This window comes from Corapipo altera, unplaced genomic scaffold (genome assembly GCF_003945725.1).
Source record: "Corapipo altera isolate COAL_440 unplaced genomic scaffold, ASM394572v1 59, whole genome shotgun sequence".
NCBI lineage: Eukaryota > Metazoa > Chordata > Aves > Passeriformes > Pipridae > Corapipo > Corapipo altera.
This window is the reverse complement of record NW_020884917.1, coordinates 3,693,733-3,711,949: the sequence shown is the minus strand read 5'-3', so window position 1 is coordinate 3,711,949 and position 18,217 is coordinate 3,693,733. Positions and strand designations below refer to the sequence as shown.

The 18,217-nt window shown below is 41.6% G+C and overlaps 1 protein-coding gene and 1 long non-coding RNA gene across 9 annotated transcripts in view; one reads left to right on the top strand and one right to left on the bottom strand.

Annotated features, from left to right (window-relative positions):
* BLVRA (biliverdin reductase A) overlaps positions 1 to 18,217 on the top strand; it is a 38,642-nt gene that overhangs the window by 9,815 nt on the left and 10,610 nt on the right. For 3 of the 8 annotated variants that reach the window (XM_027655895.1, XM_027655893.1, XM_027655889.1), the window contains exons 2-4: positions 15,495 to 15,622; positions 17,317 to 17,436; positions 18,057 to 18,154. In XM_027655895.1, coding sequence (XP_027511696.1) covers positions 15,504 to 15,622; positions 17,317 to 17,436; positions 18,057 to 18,154 — 337 coding nt within the window. In that variant the 5' untranslated portion in view covers positions 15,495 to 15,503. Of the gene's footprint in view, positions 1 to 8,763; positions 8,877 to 10,106; positions 10,220 to 10,364; positions 10,443 to 11,757; positions 11,949 to 15,236; positions 15,371 to 15,494; positions 15,623 to 17,316; positions 17,437 to 18,056; positions 18,155 to 18,217 lie in introns of those variants that run through there. The other 5 variants (XM_027655892.1, XM_027655891.1, XM_027655896.1 and 2 more) reach the window with 5 other exon arrangements.
* On the bottom strand, positions 5,579 to 11,078 carry LOC113953117. Its single transcript, XR_003529746.1, has 3 exons — positions 11,045 to 11,078; positions 9,944 to 10,028; positions 5,579 to 7,256 (listed from the first exon to the last, which is right to left on the bottom strand). It is a non-coding gene; the product is annotated as an uncharacterized LOC113953117 (long non-coding RNA).

Below are 18,217 nucleotides of genomic sequence, written 5' to 3'. Positions count from 1 at the left end.
ATTAAGGCAAACTGTCTGGTTTTATATGCCTGGCATCTGTAATGAGACCTTAAGACTGAGGGCTCTTGTAAAACTATTTTCAAATTAAATAGGTCATTTGCCTGACTGTTTAAAAATAGGAATATTCTGACAGGTGTTTCCAATGCAGTCCTTCCTGGATAGGTCCTGGTGACAGTCATCCTGGTCTAGTAATATTTGCAATATTGACACAATGAAGACACAGCGAAAGAACCATAAAAATAGCCATATTATATGATAATATAAACAGGACTTAATGTGGCTGGTCCCATGTTTTAGAGAAGATAAGAGCTTCACATCTTTTCTCCTCTTGCCCTCCAAGCAGGGAATGTGGCCATGTGATTCTCTGGCTGCTCTGAACCCAGTTTTTCTGTTAAGACTCCATCAGAGAGGATGCTGCTTTCTCAAGAGGGCAGAGATGAAGAACACAGTCTTTATTCCCTGGTGTCTTTAAAGAAGCCCTAATTTTGCACCAGGGATACGCATGAGACACCTTGTTTCCCTGGTGGAAGGTCAGCAGGTTTTTTGTATTCATGTACTGAGATTGAGAGCACCTTTCAGAAACAACTGCTGGTCTGTTGCATGTTACCATCCCTGTCATTTGGCTGGTACCTTTCGGCATCAAATGGCCTGTAATATCAGAAACAAAATGTTCCTCTTTTTAAAACACAGGAGGGAAAATCCTCCTATCCTAGATGCTGCTAAATTATCAACTTCTAAGAAGCATGAAGGTGCTGATAACACCAGAGATTGTTTCTTTTGGTTAAATGACTACTAAATGAGGCTTTATCTCTTCATCTTTTGCCTGTGGGATCTCATACTACTATGCTGACTGAGATGGCCTTTTTCATACAAAGAATCCTTATCAGCAGGGAGAACTCATGCAGTTGCCAAGTCACTCCATCATATTCAAAAAGTCATGGCAATCAGATGAAGCCCCCAGTGACTGGAAAAAGGAAACATCACACTTGCAGCAGGGGGATTGGACTAGAAGATCTTTAAAGGTTTCTTTCAACACAAACCATTCTGTTGTTCTAACAAAGTAGATTCCTTTACAGTGTGCCCATTATTATTATTTTTAATTTACAGCTCCTACATTACCTTATTTTTGTTTATTGGCCTATCTGGAATAAACTTTCCTATTCCAGATTGTGGAACTAAAATCCATTGGAAGGAAAAAGCATCCAACCTTACAGCAAGTGTTGTCAAATGGCTTGCCATCTGTAAGTCTGTCTCACAAGCCATTTTTGGGCCATTTTTTACTCTTTTTCTGACCCAGTCCTAAACAGAGCCAATGGATCTGAGTGGTCTCAGAGGATTATTACAGATTATTACAGACAGTTGTCATTTACATATTCTGAGCTGCTGAGGCTCCATTGCTGCCTTTATGTACACAAGTCTGACCATAGGAGGGAAGAACAGAGATTTAGTGTCCAATATCTGACAGGCATCTGTAAAACAATGACAGCTTACAGATGCCCATGTGTAGTGTTTGTGTTTATCATATTAATGTAAGATGCCTTGTGTTTTCCATTTCTAATAATAAAGAAAGAGATTGTTTGAAACTCATTTTATGGAGGGGCCAGAGTCATGCCTGAGATGTGGATGGCTTAAATAATAGATAATAAACTTAAAAGGTTAACTTTCTTCCCAGAACCTCAAAATGCTTTCTTGGGTTATGGTAGCAGAGAAGAAGGGATTTAGATGGGTGTTTTAAAAAGGAGCAAGGCTGAATAAAGCAGTAATCAGGATTGCTGTTACATTTTAAAATTACTATTGGTGGCACAGGATGGTGGTAGTTCAGCACAGTCACTCTCTTCAGAATGCAGTGACCTCTTTGGCTGTTTAAAGGAATGGTGCAGTTAAGGACGTGAACTTGAGTTGGGGACAAATCTCTTCTCCAATAAGAGTAACTGTTAAATCACTTCACCAAAATATTGCAGAAAAAATGGGGTGGATATATTCTAGTAAAATCCGGTTAATAGAGAGAAATGTCTACATTACATTTCAAATGCAAGTATTGCCTCTAAAAAATCTAGTGCTTCCATGATCCTGTTATTTTTCTACCTCTTTTACAAAGTATATTCCCCTCTTTCAGTGCCCTGAGTATTGTCTGCTCCTGAACCTTTGCAATAGCTGTTTTAGTTATTTCAAAGTTAGGTGCTTGTGCCGATTCTGTCTTTTATGGAATATTATCCATTTGTTCAGCCACAGTTGTTATAAATAACGTAGGAGTCCACACCGAGTACAGCAGTTGGCAGAGGAAAGAAGAAGAGCGATACTGGATCCTTTTATCCCAGTTGCATGGCCATGCTAGATCTGAATGAGTTGTGTATTTAAAATACTCCCCTGAGCAAGCAGTCAGCTTCACTAAAACCTTCCAGCTCCACATCTTTGAAGGCAGATTGTGAGGAATAAAGGGGAGCTGGGGGTGTTTAAGTCTATCAGCCAGTTATAGTTATTTTTACATAAATTTTGGAGAGGGTCTTGAGTTTTTGTAAGCTCTACCAGCAGCTTCGCTGTCCCCAAACTGACAGAATTTAACAAAGTATGTAGTATCTATGATGCCCTTAATATACTGGCACAATCCATCCTGTACCCTTCTCCAGGCTGTCCCTGCATGGACTCAATCATCAAGTCCATTTATGGTTTTTGATGAGTTTTGTATTCATTACAGATTCATGTGCAGGAGTTGAAATGTATATTCGTCTTTCACTTAACATGTTTTAAATAATAGATAGTTTGGGAGTGGCTTGAGCCAAGTTGAATCTTCTACTTTGTTTGAAGTTGGACCTAACTTGATGGCAGTTTTCTAGGTCCTTTTGGAGACTTTTTGGAACAATAAATCTGGGGATTGTGAATCTGTAAAGAGGAAGACAGTTGTAAATAGAAACCATTTTGTAGGTTGTTCTTTTTCTTGTTTATCAAGCCCAAGACTGAACATGTCAGGCTCTAGCTTGGCATGCTTGAAGGATCAGGTTTAGACATGCTCAGAGCTGACTGACTGTACAGGCAAATCAAACCTAGTGGTAATTTAGCCATGTTCTTGGCATATAAAACTGCATCTCTGCTCACAGAAATTGCAGTGTTTGATGTGGGTAGACCTAAGAATTGGAAGAGGAGATGTGGCGTTTGCTTCTGCATTGTGTTCAGTTATACACAAAGAAAGGATTGTTTTTCCTAAAACACTTTGCATAGAACCTTAATTGCTGTACTGTGGGAAATATGCTTTTACAGGTTTTCTGTAACCTTAAATTTTTTTTTTTATTTCATTTTCTTATCAGGTTTTAGGTAGGATACCAAATACCCCCTCTAGTGGCTGATACTTCAGTAAAGGTGTTTTGCTTTTTTGGGACAATTATAACAGATGAGTAGCACATCAGGACTACTTGACTGCTAAAGCACCTTGATTTACAGACTAACTCTTCATGAGAGAGAGGCTGGCCTATCTCATTCTTGAGTTTTGTGTTGCCCAGTAACATGAAAAATACTGAGCTCTAAAGTTAGGAGTGAATAACCTCAATTGTTAATCTTCATTCAAAAGCTTCTTTTTCCCTAGTCTTGAGCAATGTCTGACATTGGTAGATTTCCAAAATGTAATATGAATGGAGAGAAACCATTGCATTTTTCAGGCCTTACTACGGAGTTGTAGACTTGATAAAATGACAGAGGTGTTAGAGCATGATTTTTAAAAATAGAACATTATGCAAAACTTTATCAATTTCCTAAGTTGTCTCAATCTAGTTATTAAAAAAAAATCACTTTATCTTACTCTCAATTTATTTTAGAAGAGTGAAAACATTTTTTTACTGCTGGATAGAGGATGAGAAAGCTAAAAAAGTATGCTTGTCTGACTAGCTAAATTTTGTGTATATTGTTTGCTCTGAAGAGAGTATGGGGCAGGCCTCTGGTGTTATGAGTTGCTCTCATACTAACGATGCTGGCAGAGGATTTCATCAGCCATGGTAAGCAATATCTTTATGGTGACTGCAGCGTGTAGCAGGAGTGCTTTTTTTGTTTGGGGAATTCTCAAAATAGGTCAGCCTGTTACAGATCTGGGATGCAGTGACCTTTAGTGGACCGGAAGATAGGTATCATCTATTGGGTTGAGTCCATAAAGATATTAATGGAACATACTTGTAGCTGGATATGTGTTTTGTTCTTATGCCTACTAATATTACAGTAAACAGCAAGAGCTCTTATTTCTTAATGGGCTCGTAGGAGTATTCTCGTTGAAATCAATGGGATTACTTGCGATTAAAGCTAAGCATGCATATAATTCCTTTTAGGTTTCGAGTTTCAGATTAATTTAACAGCAAGAGAAGGGAAAGAAGAAATCTCTTTTTGTGTTATGCATTATAGGGCATTGTTTTATATAGATATTTCAATACAAACTTTAGTTACAGTCATATTTTCTAGATGTCTGTTCTGTGTGGGATTTCCTACAGAGAAGAAGAGAGGTTGTAGTAATACCTACTTCTTACATTACACTTATTGTCAGTAGGTCTGAGAATGCTCTACAGAGAGAGAGGTTTCTGCTGTTCTGGAACTGGGAGGAAAGGGGGTGTGATTTGCTTGCTTTAGGTCACCCAGTAAACTTCTCGGATAAAGTAAGAATACAGCCTGGAAATATGGGTTTCCTTCATCTGCCCAACACAGCTCTGTGTTCTTTAGGCCCTCTGAAGAATTAAGAGCTTGTAGAAAGGAGTGCAGTAATTGGCAGGAAAATTCAGGGGCAGATGTAATAATTGAGAAAATATTTCAGAACATTTTTCTGTAATTGTTCATCATCACTTCCAGTTGTATTACAACAAAAGGTTGGAAGCCTCTTTCGGAATTGGAGTTTACCTGCAAAGTACTTGTGAATCTATCAAGTGATGTGGAGAAGCCTCTTCTCTCAGTAGGTGATACAGCAAAAACACGATGAGCAGCATAAGGGAGGGAAGGGAATGGGCTGAGATTCTCCGGCATGTCTCAGCATCTTGCCCTCGTGATTAGCTCTGAGTAAAGTTTCCCCAGAAATGCAGGTATGGATAAGTAGTCCTCCAGTCATTGTTTTTACCAGAATATGAAAAGCTCTCAAAAAAAAAAAAAAGTGTAAGAGTCAGTACAAAACAATAATATCTTTGTATGAAATAGATGTTCAAGCAGTCTCAATTATTAGTGTTCAGAAACTTAGCTGTGCAGACACTTTATGCTGGGGGCTTTATTGCTCTGCAGGGAAGCCAGGAAACATGGTTCATGGTCCACAGGGACCTGGCAGAGTTCAACTTTGTGATAGCTCTAGTGTTTTATGTGGGTGTTAAATCAAAAAAAAGTGGTGGAGGATGTGTTGCATGCCTTTTTTTTTTTTTTTTTGCCTTTTTGAGTTAGAACCGTTTTTAGCTTTACAGGGGTTATTTTCTCAGGCACAGATTGGGACTGTAGCAATAATATTGTTTGATCTCATGGAAAATTAGGATCTGTGAATTGTTGATAGCTCCAAAACATAGCTCATTGTCCTGAATAGACTTTACTCCAAAGTAATTGGCTTGTTGCTTGTAAAAACACTCTTCTCTTCTTCTATCACTGGCTTTCAAAAAATGTTATAGCACATTAAAGGCTGAAATAAGTTTTGGGGGCATTTTTTTGTCTCTCTTTGTTTTAGGCATGTGCTAATTAGCCACATACAAGCAGCCTTTTGGTTAAAAAGTAGCTGTGATGAGGCTGCAGTTATGTGCAATTGTTTATTTGCCCACCAGAAGTTTCAGGAGACTTTCTGAAATTCACTCCAGGATAGTTCCTGGAAAATTACCATTATAAGTAAGGGTTTGCTTTTTTTTTTTTTTTTAAGGGAATATTTTTATAAAATAAAAAGTGGAGTCCTTCATGTCTTCCTCTTAATTAATTTTCAGGTGTCCCAAAGCAGGCTCAGTTCTTTCTTGGATAGTTTCAGCCTTAGCAGTGTAGGTATATCAAAATGTAATTTGACTCTCAGTTTTAAACAAAATGAGCCTGCCTGACCTATCTCAAAAGTGTTATTTGTCTTTGTTTTTCCTCTGCATACTAGCAACCAAATCTGAACCACAAAGTGTGAATACAGACAAGAGAACAGAATGAAATGGTCATTCATACCCATTCATGTCCCTCACAGAACTTCTGTTTCAGTCCTCCACAGGGTGGAATATATCACATATTAAAACCAGATCTTCAGGTTATTCTTTCAGTACTTCTCATGGTGTTATATTACTTTCATGAAATGGTTTTGCTTCAATTATGGAGTTGCAGGCTGTGGAAAGCAGCCCTACTGAGATGGGAGTCAGAACCACTGCAGACTCTGGAGTTAGCAGATTTAGCTTGCAGAACTATGTTCTAATAAAAGTTTTCCTTCTACTCAGGTATTAATGTTGGAGACAGCGTATCTGGTACAAGTGCAGTCCTTTATTATCAACGATCCACTGTGTAGACTAAAGGTACTTGTTTGGCAGCTGTAACACAGCATCTGGCCATATCTCAATATAACTATATCAACTTCGGCTTTGGCAGCCAGGGAAAACTGTAATTTAATTGGTGAACCTGCATAAAAATGTGAAACAATGCACGTGTATTGTTCAAATGGCATTTAAAATGCGGGAAGAAAAGTCCCCTCTGGCTCTTTCCGCAGTGGTGCCAGTCAGGATGAGAGACTGTTTTCCACCGGCAAACCTGTATAAGAGTTGGTGCCTTAAAGTTATAACTCATTCAGCAGAGCCTGTGTGCCTGCCAAGAGACTGTGGCCTGGGTTTTGATAGCCTGAAAGATGGGCAGGAGAGATGAAGAGGTGCTGGGAAGCATTGACATTTAAGGCTGTAACAAACGGCTTTCGAGGAAAACGTACACGCTTGCTGTACAACTTCTAAGTGCTGCTGTTTTCCTCTGAAATGTGGAAACTGTAAATGGTCTTGTCAGGTTTTCAAGACAAATTCTGACTTTATGTTCAGTTAATGTTTTGAAGAGAAGTAACAAAGAGTGTTGGGGGTTGCCTTCCTGTCTGTCTCTTTCTTGCAGAACACTTTACTTTTCTCTCTCTGTATTGCAGCAAATGCAGAGCAAAAACAATCCAGCATTTTGGCATTCAAACAATAATTTTCTTTGCCTTCATTTTTGCTTTGCCTTTTTCTTCAAGTCCTGCCTTTAGTGAGGATTCGTGAGGCCCGTACTGGGTCTACTTCCAGCAGGTCCTTCAGTACATGCAGAGGTTAAAGTGCCTAAATGGTTTCCTGCAGAACAAAGGGTATTTATGCGTCTGAATAGGCTGCTAAATTGGAGCGTTTGTGAATTTTTTCATACAAAAACCCCAACACTAACAGAAGCCACTCTGTTCAGCTTCTGCTTTCCCTGCTCCAGGCAGATGTTTCTTGCTAAGAGTAGACAATGAGAGTAAGATGTGATGGCACAGGCTGTATCATGTACAAACAACCTTGAGTACAGCATCTTCCATTTCTCTGGGTGTTTGAAATCAGTGAGTTAGGTGCGAAAGGAACTTCAAATTTTCAACTTGTTGAGTTTATAGTGACTGCTGCTGTCTGTCTGGTGTTCCCCTGAAAATTTCTGTTGAGGTTCTGCAACCCTCATCTCGGAGTGTCACTGCAGTAACAGGGAAAACATTTTGGAGGATGTCTAATCCACAAGTCTGTTCAAAGGGAGCTCCGGAAAACTTCCTCAGTCCAGCCTGGTTTATATTAGAAGAAAAGATCAGGTGGAATCCAACAGCCTGAAAGGAGCAAGACTTCGTATGACCTGTGGTCAGTATTTAGGCTGAAAACATATTTCCAGTCAGCACATGCACGCAGAACACACATGTACACCATGTATATGCATATATACATGGTCAGTCACAGATCACAGAGCACTCACAGAAACACAGACAGCACCAGCAGTCTCATCTTGTCCCCTTTCTGACTGAGCAAGCTGAAGGTCTGCTAAGTGAGAATATGTAAGTGAGAATATATGTGTATAAGGTGGATCCCTCCAGCAGCCAGCTCAAACACTCATGGTTCAACTTTTGACTATGCAAGAGTGAACTAACCTTGACAACAGTTTTTTCAGATTAAGTACTCATCTGTGAGGTTTCTGTTACTCTTGAGATATTTGTGGCGCTTGAAGTAGCACACTTAAAAAGACCCAGATGGCAGTGCTTCAGGAAAGCCTCTTGCATTAGTGTTATTTGTGACATGAACTACATGTTATTATATGTGACATGAACTACAAAATATTTTGATTTCTGATGTGAGTCACTCATTCATATCTGTGGGAACAAGACTGTGAAAACTGCAGGGAAAATGCATGAGGCTTACTGAAATTCTTTATATATCATGAGAGAAGGTACCCGTTCTCATTCTGTAATGTCTAAGTATGCCATGAAAAATTTTATTGAAAAAGAAATTGTTCTTAAGTTCTGACTTTTATCTTGCCTCTCCACGGACTTTGCACTGCCTTAGTGATGTTGCACAAAATAGAGGTAAGCCTCACTTCCCTTAAGCTTACCTCAGTAAGTGTAAACAGTTCTGAGATGTAGAGGCTGAAGTCCCAGTGTGATTGCATGGGGAGGAACACGCTTGCTGGGTGACTGATCCCTTTGGACATACTCCATTGTTTGCTTTGCTGCTGAATATTCTTGTTTCATTGCTAAATTTTGCAAGAATATTTGGGTATGGAGCAATTTTTTTTTTTTTTTTTTACTTCGGAGTAGCATAGATCTACTGCAGGAAATACACAGCAGAAGCACAGAAAGCTCAAGAGCAGAGGAGTGATGGGACAATGATATATCATGTAGGATAAATGATCTTCTTCAGCTGGATGCCTTTCTCAGACCTGTCATGCAGGGCTTGTCTGCATTGGTAAGAGGAGCCACTTGTGCTGGCTGTCAGTGGGGAAGAGCTCCCACTGCATTCGGCAGCCTCCATCCCCCCTATCCCACTTCAGAGGGCACCCCAGCGAAGCTGGCAGGCCTGCCTGCAACCTGGCCAGGGCGGGTCTTGCTGGGGTGTGGGAGGAATTCCCCACTCAGTGTGTGAGCATGAAGGTCATCTTTTTCTAATCTTCTCACCAGCCCCTTTGCTTTTGTACAGCCCATTAGGAAAGGGTGGGAAAAATGCTTTTGGACACTGGCTGATGTACTGTTATATCACTTATGGTACTTCTTTTTTTTCAGTATGATGGGAGCCAAAGTCCAGCAGCCTTGAAAATGCCTCTGAAATCTTTTTTGTCAAAGCTTTAGCCGAGGTCACTGATAGTAAGAAAAAAGCATGAAAGGCAGGCACAGCAGTTTATGATTTGGGCTTCCTACTTCCTCATTTTTTTGCTTGAAAGATAACTGTAGCTGTTATCCTCATGTAAAAGGTTTGAAATAAGGAGTAAATTTTTATATATTCATCAGATGAGTATTCTCTATTCTACTCTTACCTGGTTTGTAACAGTTCTGAAAAACATCTAATTTACTTTTCTCCCTGAGCAGCTGCAGATTTTGTTGTGTGAGCAAAATAAGGATAATAAAAAGTGGTAGCAGGGATGCAAACATAGCAATTTTTCTCTTAGCTATGTGTATAAGCAGTTGTTCTATAATATACATTTAGTAGCTGTCTCTTTCAGTATGGATACAGTATTAGCCTCCAAACCCTTAACCACCCTTGACTTGGACCAAATGGCTGGTTGCTATGGCAACAGGTTGCATAGTAACAGGTTTTGTTCTTAGCATGAAATAATCTTGCTTATCTTAAATATTACTTTTGAGGAGGTCAGAAGGTGTTCATCAGATTAAGCTAGGAAAGTTTATTTTCAAAAGAGGGGCAAAAATATTGATATTCAGCAACCTGAGCATCTGCAGAGAGATGTTCTTTGTTCATTGAAGAAGGTAGTCAGCTCCCCCACTTTATCCACTTAGTTGAAGCAGAAGTCAGCAGCTCACCAGCAAAAAAAAGCAGTTCTTGGAAACGAGATGACTGTAGGAGGTTCAGTGGAATTTGTTTGCTGTATGACTCCAACTCCCAATCCTGCTGAAGGCAATAGGCAAATATTAACAGCTTAACACTCTACTAACCTTGAAAATTTCTGAACTTAAAGTAAGCTCCTGTTTTCGAACTGTGCTACTTCTAGATCCTACTGACCTGGTCCTGATGCACACTTGGAGCTCTTTATGGATATAAATTTTAAAGAATTGCAACCATATACTTCAAAATGGCAGGTATTGTGGCTTTTTGATGGCTCTACTTGGCAAGTTCTAATGGAAGACTGCCCTGGGGGGTCAGAGAGGCTGAGTTTGATCTACAGGGGTGATCTCCCCAGAGCACAGGTGCCTGACTTCAGTGGGCAGGAAGCAGAGACAAGCATGGCAGAAAGCTGGCATGGATCAGCAGGGTTCTCCTGACTGCCCTCCAACACAAAACCCGAAGGCTTTCACTAGTAAGGTTTGTCCACAGACCTCCAGGTTTTCTGAGTCTACTAACAGACTCTATGGGAATGTTGTATTACTCACAGTAGAGGAAGATGGTGATATAGCTCTTGGATGTACAGCAGCCCCTGCCAGCAGACATAGTACATCCAAGAGTGGTAGGGACTTGCTTGATATCCCTATGAAGCCATTTGGTGATCAGGGAGGATCCTGATGGCTGGAAAGGGCAAGTATTGTGTTCGTCTTCAATACTGTTAAATGTGTTTATTAACCACCTGCACAATAGCCTGGAGTGTGACTTTGGTAAGTGTGTAGCTTTGGTAAGTCTGTGGATGAAATCCAGCTGGAGGGAGTGGTCAATACATCAGAGAGGCCTGGGCAGACAGGAACATCATGATGTTCAGCAAAGGCAAATGTAGAATAACCCTGGGAGGGGTTCGAGACATGGTGAAGCCTGAAAACCATACACTGTTAAAAGCTTAACAAAAACCAATATTTATTACCAAGAGGTGGCCAACAAAACGAACAAACACAAAAGGGAGGAAGGAAGAGAGAAATAAGCCCCCAGCACGACCTCCCCAGTTACCCAGCTGTTGCCCATAAAGTTATCTTACCGACCTAGCATACCTATAATTACCCATAGCAGAAGCTGCATCCTTGGAGAGTCAGTAAGTTCACAAACTGGCAGGCGTCCCCACCAAAAGGCAACGTTGTCCCTAGTGTGAAGATTAGCTCCTCTCCAATAAAGCACTATCTGCTTTTATACAATTAACTGAGTGACCACAACCTCCCAGGTGTGGCCAGCACCGCCCAGCCAGAGGCCCTCAGCCCCACCTCCTGGTTCTGTAAGTGCATAACCCCCTGGTTCTTCTGCACGCACGTGAGAACTTTGGAAATCCCCTCACAGACGCGCAGTATGCTTTGGAGGTCTTTCTTAGTTGAGTCTGGGGGCGAGCCTTCCTCCCCTCCTCATCAAATTCTCTTTCAAATGCCCTTGGAAGAGATTTAGCCAATTACAGAACACCAATTAAAATAGTTTATACAGAAGTTCTCCCTCCAAGGACGAATTCACTGTTTTATCAGTGAACTTGGCAGGGAGTATATAAACTACTGCAGATGGCTGGGGCCAAACACAGACCAAAAGTATCAGCAGAAATTCACCCTGGTACACCTTTGCATCAGTACAGGTTGGGCACTACGTGGCTAGAAAGTCAGAAGCTGCCCTGCAGCTACTAATGGACAAGTTGAACCTCAGGCCACAACATGCTCTTGTGGCATGCTCTGGACTGCATTAACAAGAGTGTAGCTGACAGGACCTGGCTACATCCGTCTGCAGTGCTGTGTCCAGTACCCTGGTACGAGAAATAAGTTCAAGGATCACCTCCTCTGAGCTCAGGAGTGATGCATCTCAACAAAGAGGAAGTCAGGCAAAAACACCAGGAGGCCTGCATGGATGAACAAGGAGCTCCTGGACACACTCAAACACAAAAAGGAAACCTACAGAGTATGGAAGCAAGAACAGGTAGTATGGAAGGAATACAGAGACATTGTCAGAGCAACCAGGGAGCAGATTAGGAAAGCTAAAGCCCCGATACAATTAAAGCTGACCAGGGCTGTCAAAGGCAACAAGAAAAGCTTCTACAGGTATGATAACAGTAAGACTAGAGAAAATGTGGGTCCTCCCTGGAAGAAAATGGGAGACCTGGCTGGGATATGGAGAAGTCTGGGACATAATGACTTTTTTTTCCCTGGTCTTCATTGGCAAGTGCTCCAGGCACACTACCCGAGTCTCAGAAGGCAAAGGCAGGGACTGAGAGAATGAAGAACTGCCCACTGTAGGTGTTTTTGAACCTGACCTTTTCCTAAGGAACCTGAAAGTGCACAAGTCCATGGGACTTCTGAGGCTTTTGAGGGAACTGGCAGATGGTGGACCTGGCAGGGCCAATAGTTCCTGACATATTTGATGGCCTTCTATGATGGAATTACAGTGTTGGTGGATGGGGAAGAGCAACTGATGGCATCTACCTCGGTTTGTGCAAAGCATTTGACACTGTCCTGCACACATCCATGTGTCTGAACTGGAGAGACGTGGGTTTGATGGAAAGATCACTCAGCAGATAAGAATTGTTTGGATGGTTGCACTCAACAACATAATGTCCACCAGTGATGAGGGGTATTCCTCAAGGGTCAGTATTGGGACTGACACTGTCAGTCTTTGGGACATCTTTGTCCCAGGACAGTGGGATCAAGTGCACCTTAAGCAATGCACTTGCCAATGACACCAAGCTGGGTGGTGCAGTCAGTATACTGGAGGAGAGGGATAATGCCATCCAGAGGGCCCTTTTCAGGCTCAAAAAATGGGCCTATGCAAACCTCATGGAGTTCAGTGAGGCCAAGTGCACCTGGATTGGAGTGATCCCAAGTGCGAATACAGGCTGGATGGAGAATGCATTGATTGATGAGAAGCTTGACATCACCTGGCAATGTGCACTTGCAGACCAGAAAGCCAACTGTATTCTGGGCTGCATCATTCTGGGCTGCGTGGCCAGCAGGTCAAAGGAGGGGATTCTCACCATCTACTCTGCTCTTGTGAGACCCCACTAGCAGTGCTGCGTCTGGCTCTGGGCCTTCAACATGAGAAAGATATTGACCTGTTGGAGCAGTTCTAGAGGAGACCATAAAGATGCTCAGAGGGCTGGAGCACCTCTCCTAAAAAAACAGGATGAGAGAGTTGGTGTTGTTCAACCTGGAGAAGAGAAGGCTCTGGGCAGACCTTATAGCAGCCTTCCACTACCTAAAGGGGGCTACAAGAGAGCTAGAGAGGAACTTTTTACAGGGGCCTATAGGGGTGAGAAAAGATTAGATTAGATATTAGGAAGAAATTCTTTACTGAGAGGGTGGTGAGGCGCTGGAACAGGTTGCCCAGAGAAGTTGTGGATGCCCCATCCCTGGAAGTGTTAAAGGCCAGTTTGGTTGGGACTTTGAGCACCCTGGTCTAGTGAAAGGTGTCCTTGCATGTGGGGGCTGGAGGTTGAAAATAGAGGATCTTTAAGGTCCTTTTCAACCCAAATTATTCTATGATTCTCTGATGAAATACAGGAGTGAGTCCTGTGGAGAGCTATGATGATGGTAAATGGCTCAAGGAGATGATGAATGAGGGCAGGCTTAGGGAACTCGGTTTTTCCCACTTGCAGAAAAGAAATGTAAAGGGCATTATTATTGCTGCCTACAGCTTTCTGATGGAAGCATGTAGAGGAACTGGAACCACACTCTTTTGGAGATGTGCTATGAAATGGCAAAAGGCAACACAGGAAACTTTTGTAGATGCTAGGAAGAAGTTCTTGTTGTGAGAGCGGTCAAACACTGCAGCAGGGGCCTGAGAGGTTGGAGGATTGCCAACCAATGGAACAGAACTCAGAACTCAGCATGGCCGTGGTGCAACTGAATAGGTTTTGGATCAAGTGACCTTCTGGGCCTCCTCACAGCTGAGATCATTCTGAAAGTCTCAGTCTCTTTTCTCTTTGGCCACAGAGAAAAGCAAATGTAACAGAGTCCAGACCAAGACTCTGCCTGTGGCTGGTCCTGAAAATGGGTTGTGTGGTTATATTGCCCTCCTTTCCCCTCACCTCTCTCTCAGCCCTCTTTTCTCTGGTGAACAGTGTCATCATGTTATACCTCAAATATTTGGTAATGAAATGTCACTGTAATGCCCATGGAGGACTCTTCAGTATATAATTGATTTTTTCTTTTACATTAAACATGCTGCTCTGTGTTTTATCTTTGTACCCTTTTGGCATATATGAAGGGAATGGAGTTCAGCCCTGGTAGGAATATAGGCAGGAGCTTATAAGAAAACAAAATCCAGACAAGGCATGTGATTGGAGACAGGATCTTTTTTTTCTTTGTCCCAGTTGATGTAATTTCTTAGCAGCTGTCAGCCTCTCAGACTACCAGAACAGTCATTTATGGCTGTGATGCTGCACTGTCCATCTATCCGTTTCAGTGTCAGAAGGATGTAAAGGGCTGCAGTAAATCTAAACAATCTAAAGAGTTCACTCAGATGAAGGGATTGGCAGTGGTGGGAAGGAGAAGACCAAGACAGAAGAAATAGAATTTGAATGGGTGTTTTCTTGGGATGGAAGGAACAAAAAATACAGAGGACATGATGTGATTGTTTTAGGCCATTTTTCCTGTAAATTTTCAATTACTTTACAAAGTGTTGCTAGTTGTCAGGGTGCTGGAGCAGTACAGGTTTGAAAGGTTTCACCAGTTGCTCAGTGCTTCTGCAAATCAATAGCAAATCAAAACCAACAGAAAAATTTGTTACCTGTACCCAGCAGCCCAGCCAGTGAGTGCAATACCTGTCTTGCCCTCCACGTTGTGGCAGAAATGTGCATTTGGGAGATGTAGATCTTGAAGACATGCCTGCTTGTCATTAAAGAGTTGGCAGAGCTTTCTTTGTGCATGGAAATGTGAAGCAAGTATCTTCACCAGATTATTAGATGGTTGGTTACAGCTTGACATTGTAGGACGTGCCAGTGGTTACATGGGACAAGAAAAGATGCTCTTTGCTTCCTGTCCCAAAGTATTCCAGCTATGCTGCTGTACTCTGTGACTGACTGTGTGGCAGCCCGGGGCCCACTGTACTGCAGACACTCAGGAAGTCAGCAGGGTTTATATAAAGCTCTGCTGGTTTTGCAGAACCTTTTGGCTCCTTTCCAGGGTGGAAGTACCAATATAAATAGAAGAATGTCTCACTTTTAAAGCCTGCTTTCTATTCACGGAAAGGAAGAACTTTGCTGGAGCTGTGATTTCATAGCTGTTTAATACAAGTCTCAAGACCAGTCCTTTGACAGGCTGAACCGCTTGACCACATTTCAATGGGATGCAAGTGAGTTCAGTAGCATATAGCATCACATCTCTGTTAGCTGACATCTCAATAAGGTTTGGCTGTATGAAAGCAGAGTTCAAGAATAATCCATTCTCTCACCTTCCTTCCCAGTTGCTCTTCTCCCTGCTTAAAAAAAAAAAAAACAAGGTTACCTTTTTTTTTTTTTTTTTTGGACAGTCTAGCAAAATGTTTGGGACAGTAGTGGTTGGAGTTGGAATTGCTGGCTTAGCACGAATCCGAGACTTGATGAATCCGACGCCTTCCAGCCCTTCTGAGCACCTGAAACTCCTTGGATTCGTATCCAGGTTAGAAATTTCATCTTATCATGTTTAATATGTATATTGCAATGTTTCATTTTTCTGGTGCATGTATCTTTCCAGGTGGAGGACAACTATCTGAGGGGGTCAGGGATGAGATCCAAAGTTTTATTTTTCTCTTATAATTAAGGCTGGCTGAAAAGGGAAAGTTTATGCAAGTATGCCTATCATTCTAAGTGGCAGCTCAGAAATGAACACAGAAAGCTTTGCAAGAGGGAAGAAATAGGTTACCTTAGTGAAATACCTTTCAGAAATTACTAAAGTAAAAGCTGAGAGATGTTCTTGCTGTAGGTTCTGTATGACAGGAAGAAATTGCAATTCTGTCTGACTGAAATTTCCTATTGGTTTAAGGTAGTGCGACAACAACTACATTAATGACATATTGTTTGAATAATGTTTGTAGAAATGTTTTTAAAAAGAAGTTTTACAGAGTTTAAAAAAGCTTTTTTTACAAAAGCATATGCTGTAAAGCTCCCAATACTACAACTTCATCACAAAATTGTATTTTTTTAAAAGCCAGATATTGAACCTGTAGATACCTTTAAAGAAAATCCCATGATTTAGTACATACAATAAGGTTGCTTCTTAGAGATCAACAGTTTTTCTCACTAGGTTGGAGCTAGTGGATATTTAGTGGAAATTTAGTATGTATTTCCTCTGAGCATTCCTGCTACACTGTCTGCCCCATTACAGTGGATCATAAAAGTTTTAAATAGTTAGGCAGTACATGGATGGGTCTCAGATTGTGAATGTGTATTTCCAGCTGTGTTTAAATTATGCAGGGTTGTCTGAGACTGAATCGACTCATTAGGTCACTCCCTTTATCTCCCTGCCAAATACACTTTTGTCCTCTGATGCCTCTGCCAGAGCTACAGCTAGTCTTGAAGTGCACTGAAGACAGGGTTTCCACTACTTCTTTTAAGAAACAGTGCTGTTGAAATGCATGATTCAGCGTAATCTTGCTTGTATCCCAATCACACTCAAACATTACCTGTCTGCTTTCAAGTTCTGCTTGTGGCCTGCTTTCATGCCTTCTGTCACCTATCCTAATACTGTCAAGGTGCCTGTTCCACTCTTTAGTAATGCCAAGGGCTTTTGGGGAGAGTGTGTGTGTTTAATTTTCAGTTGGAGATGTGCTCAAATTGCTGGCCAAAAGAGCTTTCCCCTTAGCACTGACATGCTGTGTATGTTGCCAGGTGCGAGCTATCACAGCCAAACATCTGCTTTGTCCTTCTCCTGCTTGTCTGTACTTGTAGTTGTGTGTGGCCCTGCCAGCTCAAGTGCTTTTGCCCACTTTGTCCAGGACAGTGGGGAGAAGTTCTCCCATAGGAGCACTGTGCTCTTTCAAGTCACTCTTTTACAAAGGCTCTTTGGTAATGATGCTCATTAAAAACTAAAATGCCAGAATCAGAAAGCACTTTACACTTCAATAGCAGGCCAGTGTCTGTACTGATACCACCACCTACACACTGGCACATCTGTTTGTTTCTCTTGTGCACTCCACTTCTGTCTGTAAGTGCTCACACTCTTCCTGGATAACTGAGTTGCCTTTGTTTTACCCTGCTTGAGCTCAGTGAGGCTGGTCCATGGGAACAATTTTTAAGTACTGCTATACAACATGCAGTTGTGAAGAATGGACTGTGACAGTTATAGTCTGGTTGTATTTATGCTAAATAATGCAGGAGAAGTTTTGGAAATATTAATGAGGCCAAGCAGATTAGCCTGGAAGATGCTCTAAGAAGCAAAGAGGTCCATGCAGCCTTCATCAGCACAGAGAACAGAAGCCATGAAGAAACCATCAGGTATTTTGATGGATTTTGCCCTCCTTTTCACACCCTTTCCCTTGTATTTTGGAAGCACAGAGGAGCTGTGTAAACTGTTGCAGGAGAGGATGCAGACACTGAAGAAGAGACTGCCAGACTAGAGGCCTGAAATGAATGATAGTGTGTTCCCTAGAGCACCCAATAAGCTCTGGAAGAGAATAGGATTTAAGATGCATTCATTTCCCAAGTAATTCCATTTGCATACATTTAGGCCTGTGTTTGATGGACAGGCAGCTTAAAACAGGATTCAAAGCCTTTCCTCACAGATCATATAGCAGGAGGATATGCCAGTGCCCCTCTCCAGCTACTTAGGTGTCTGTAAGTTAGAAGTTGTAGTGGTCAATTCTGTGGTATTTTAGCAGCTGGAGTGAGGGAATTCTGTGGAAAAAGAAGACTTAAACCCCAGTTTCTGTGCTGTTTAAATGTGTGATGTAGCCATCACACCATTCTTGCTAGGAAATTTGCCATTTATTTCTGTTACTCCATATTGAGCATTTCTCCTTATGGAGCTGGCTGTGGGAATGAGAAGCAACTTGCACAGTGGTAAGAGATGATTACAATAAAATTCTCTGTAATGACTGATCTTTTATCCCTTTCAGAATGTTTTTAGAAGCTGGGAAACATGTCCTTGTTGAATATCCCATGGCTTTGTCTGCTAAGGCAGCCCATGAGCTCTGGGAGATGGCTGAGCAGAAAGGTAACACATTTGTTCTCAAGAGTGTAAAGTACTACCTGTTGAGTAGTAGGCATCAAACTCAAA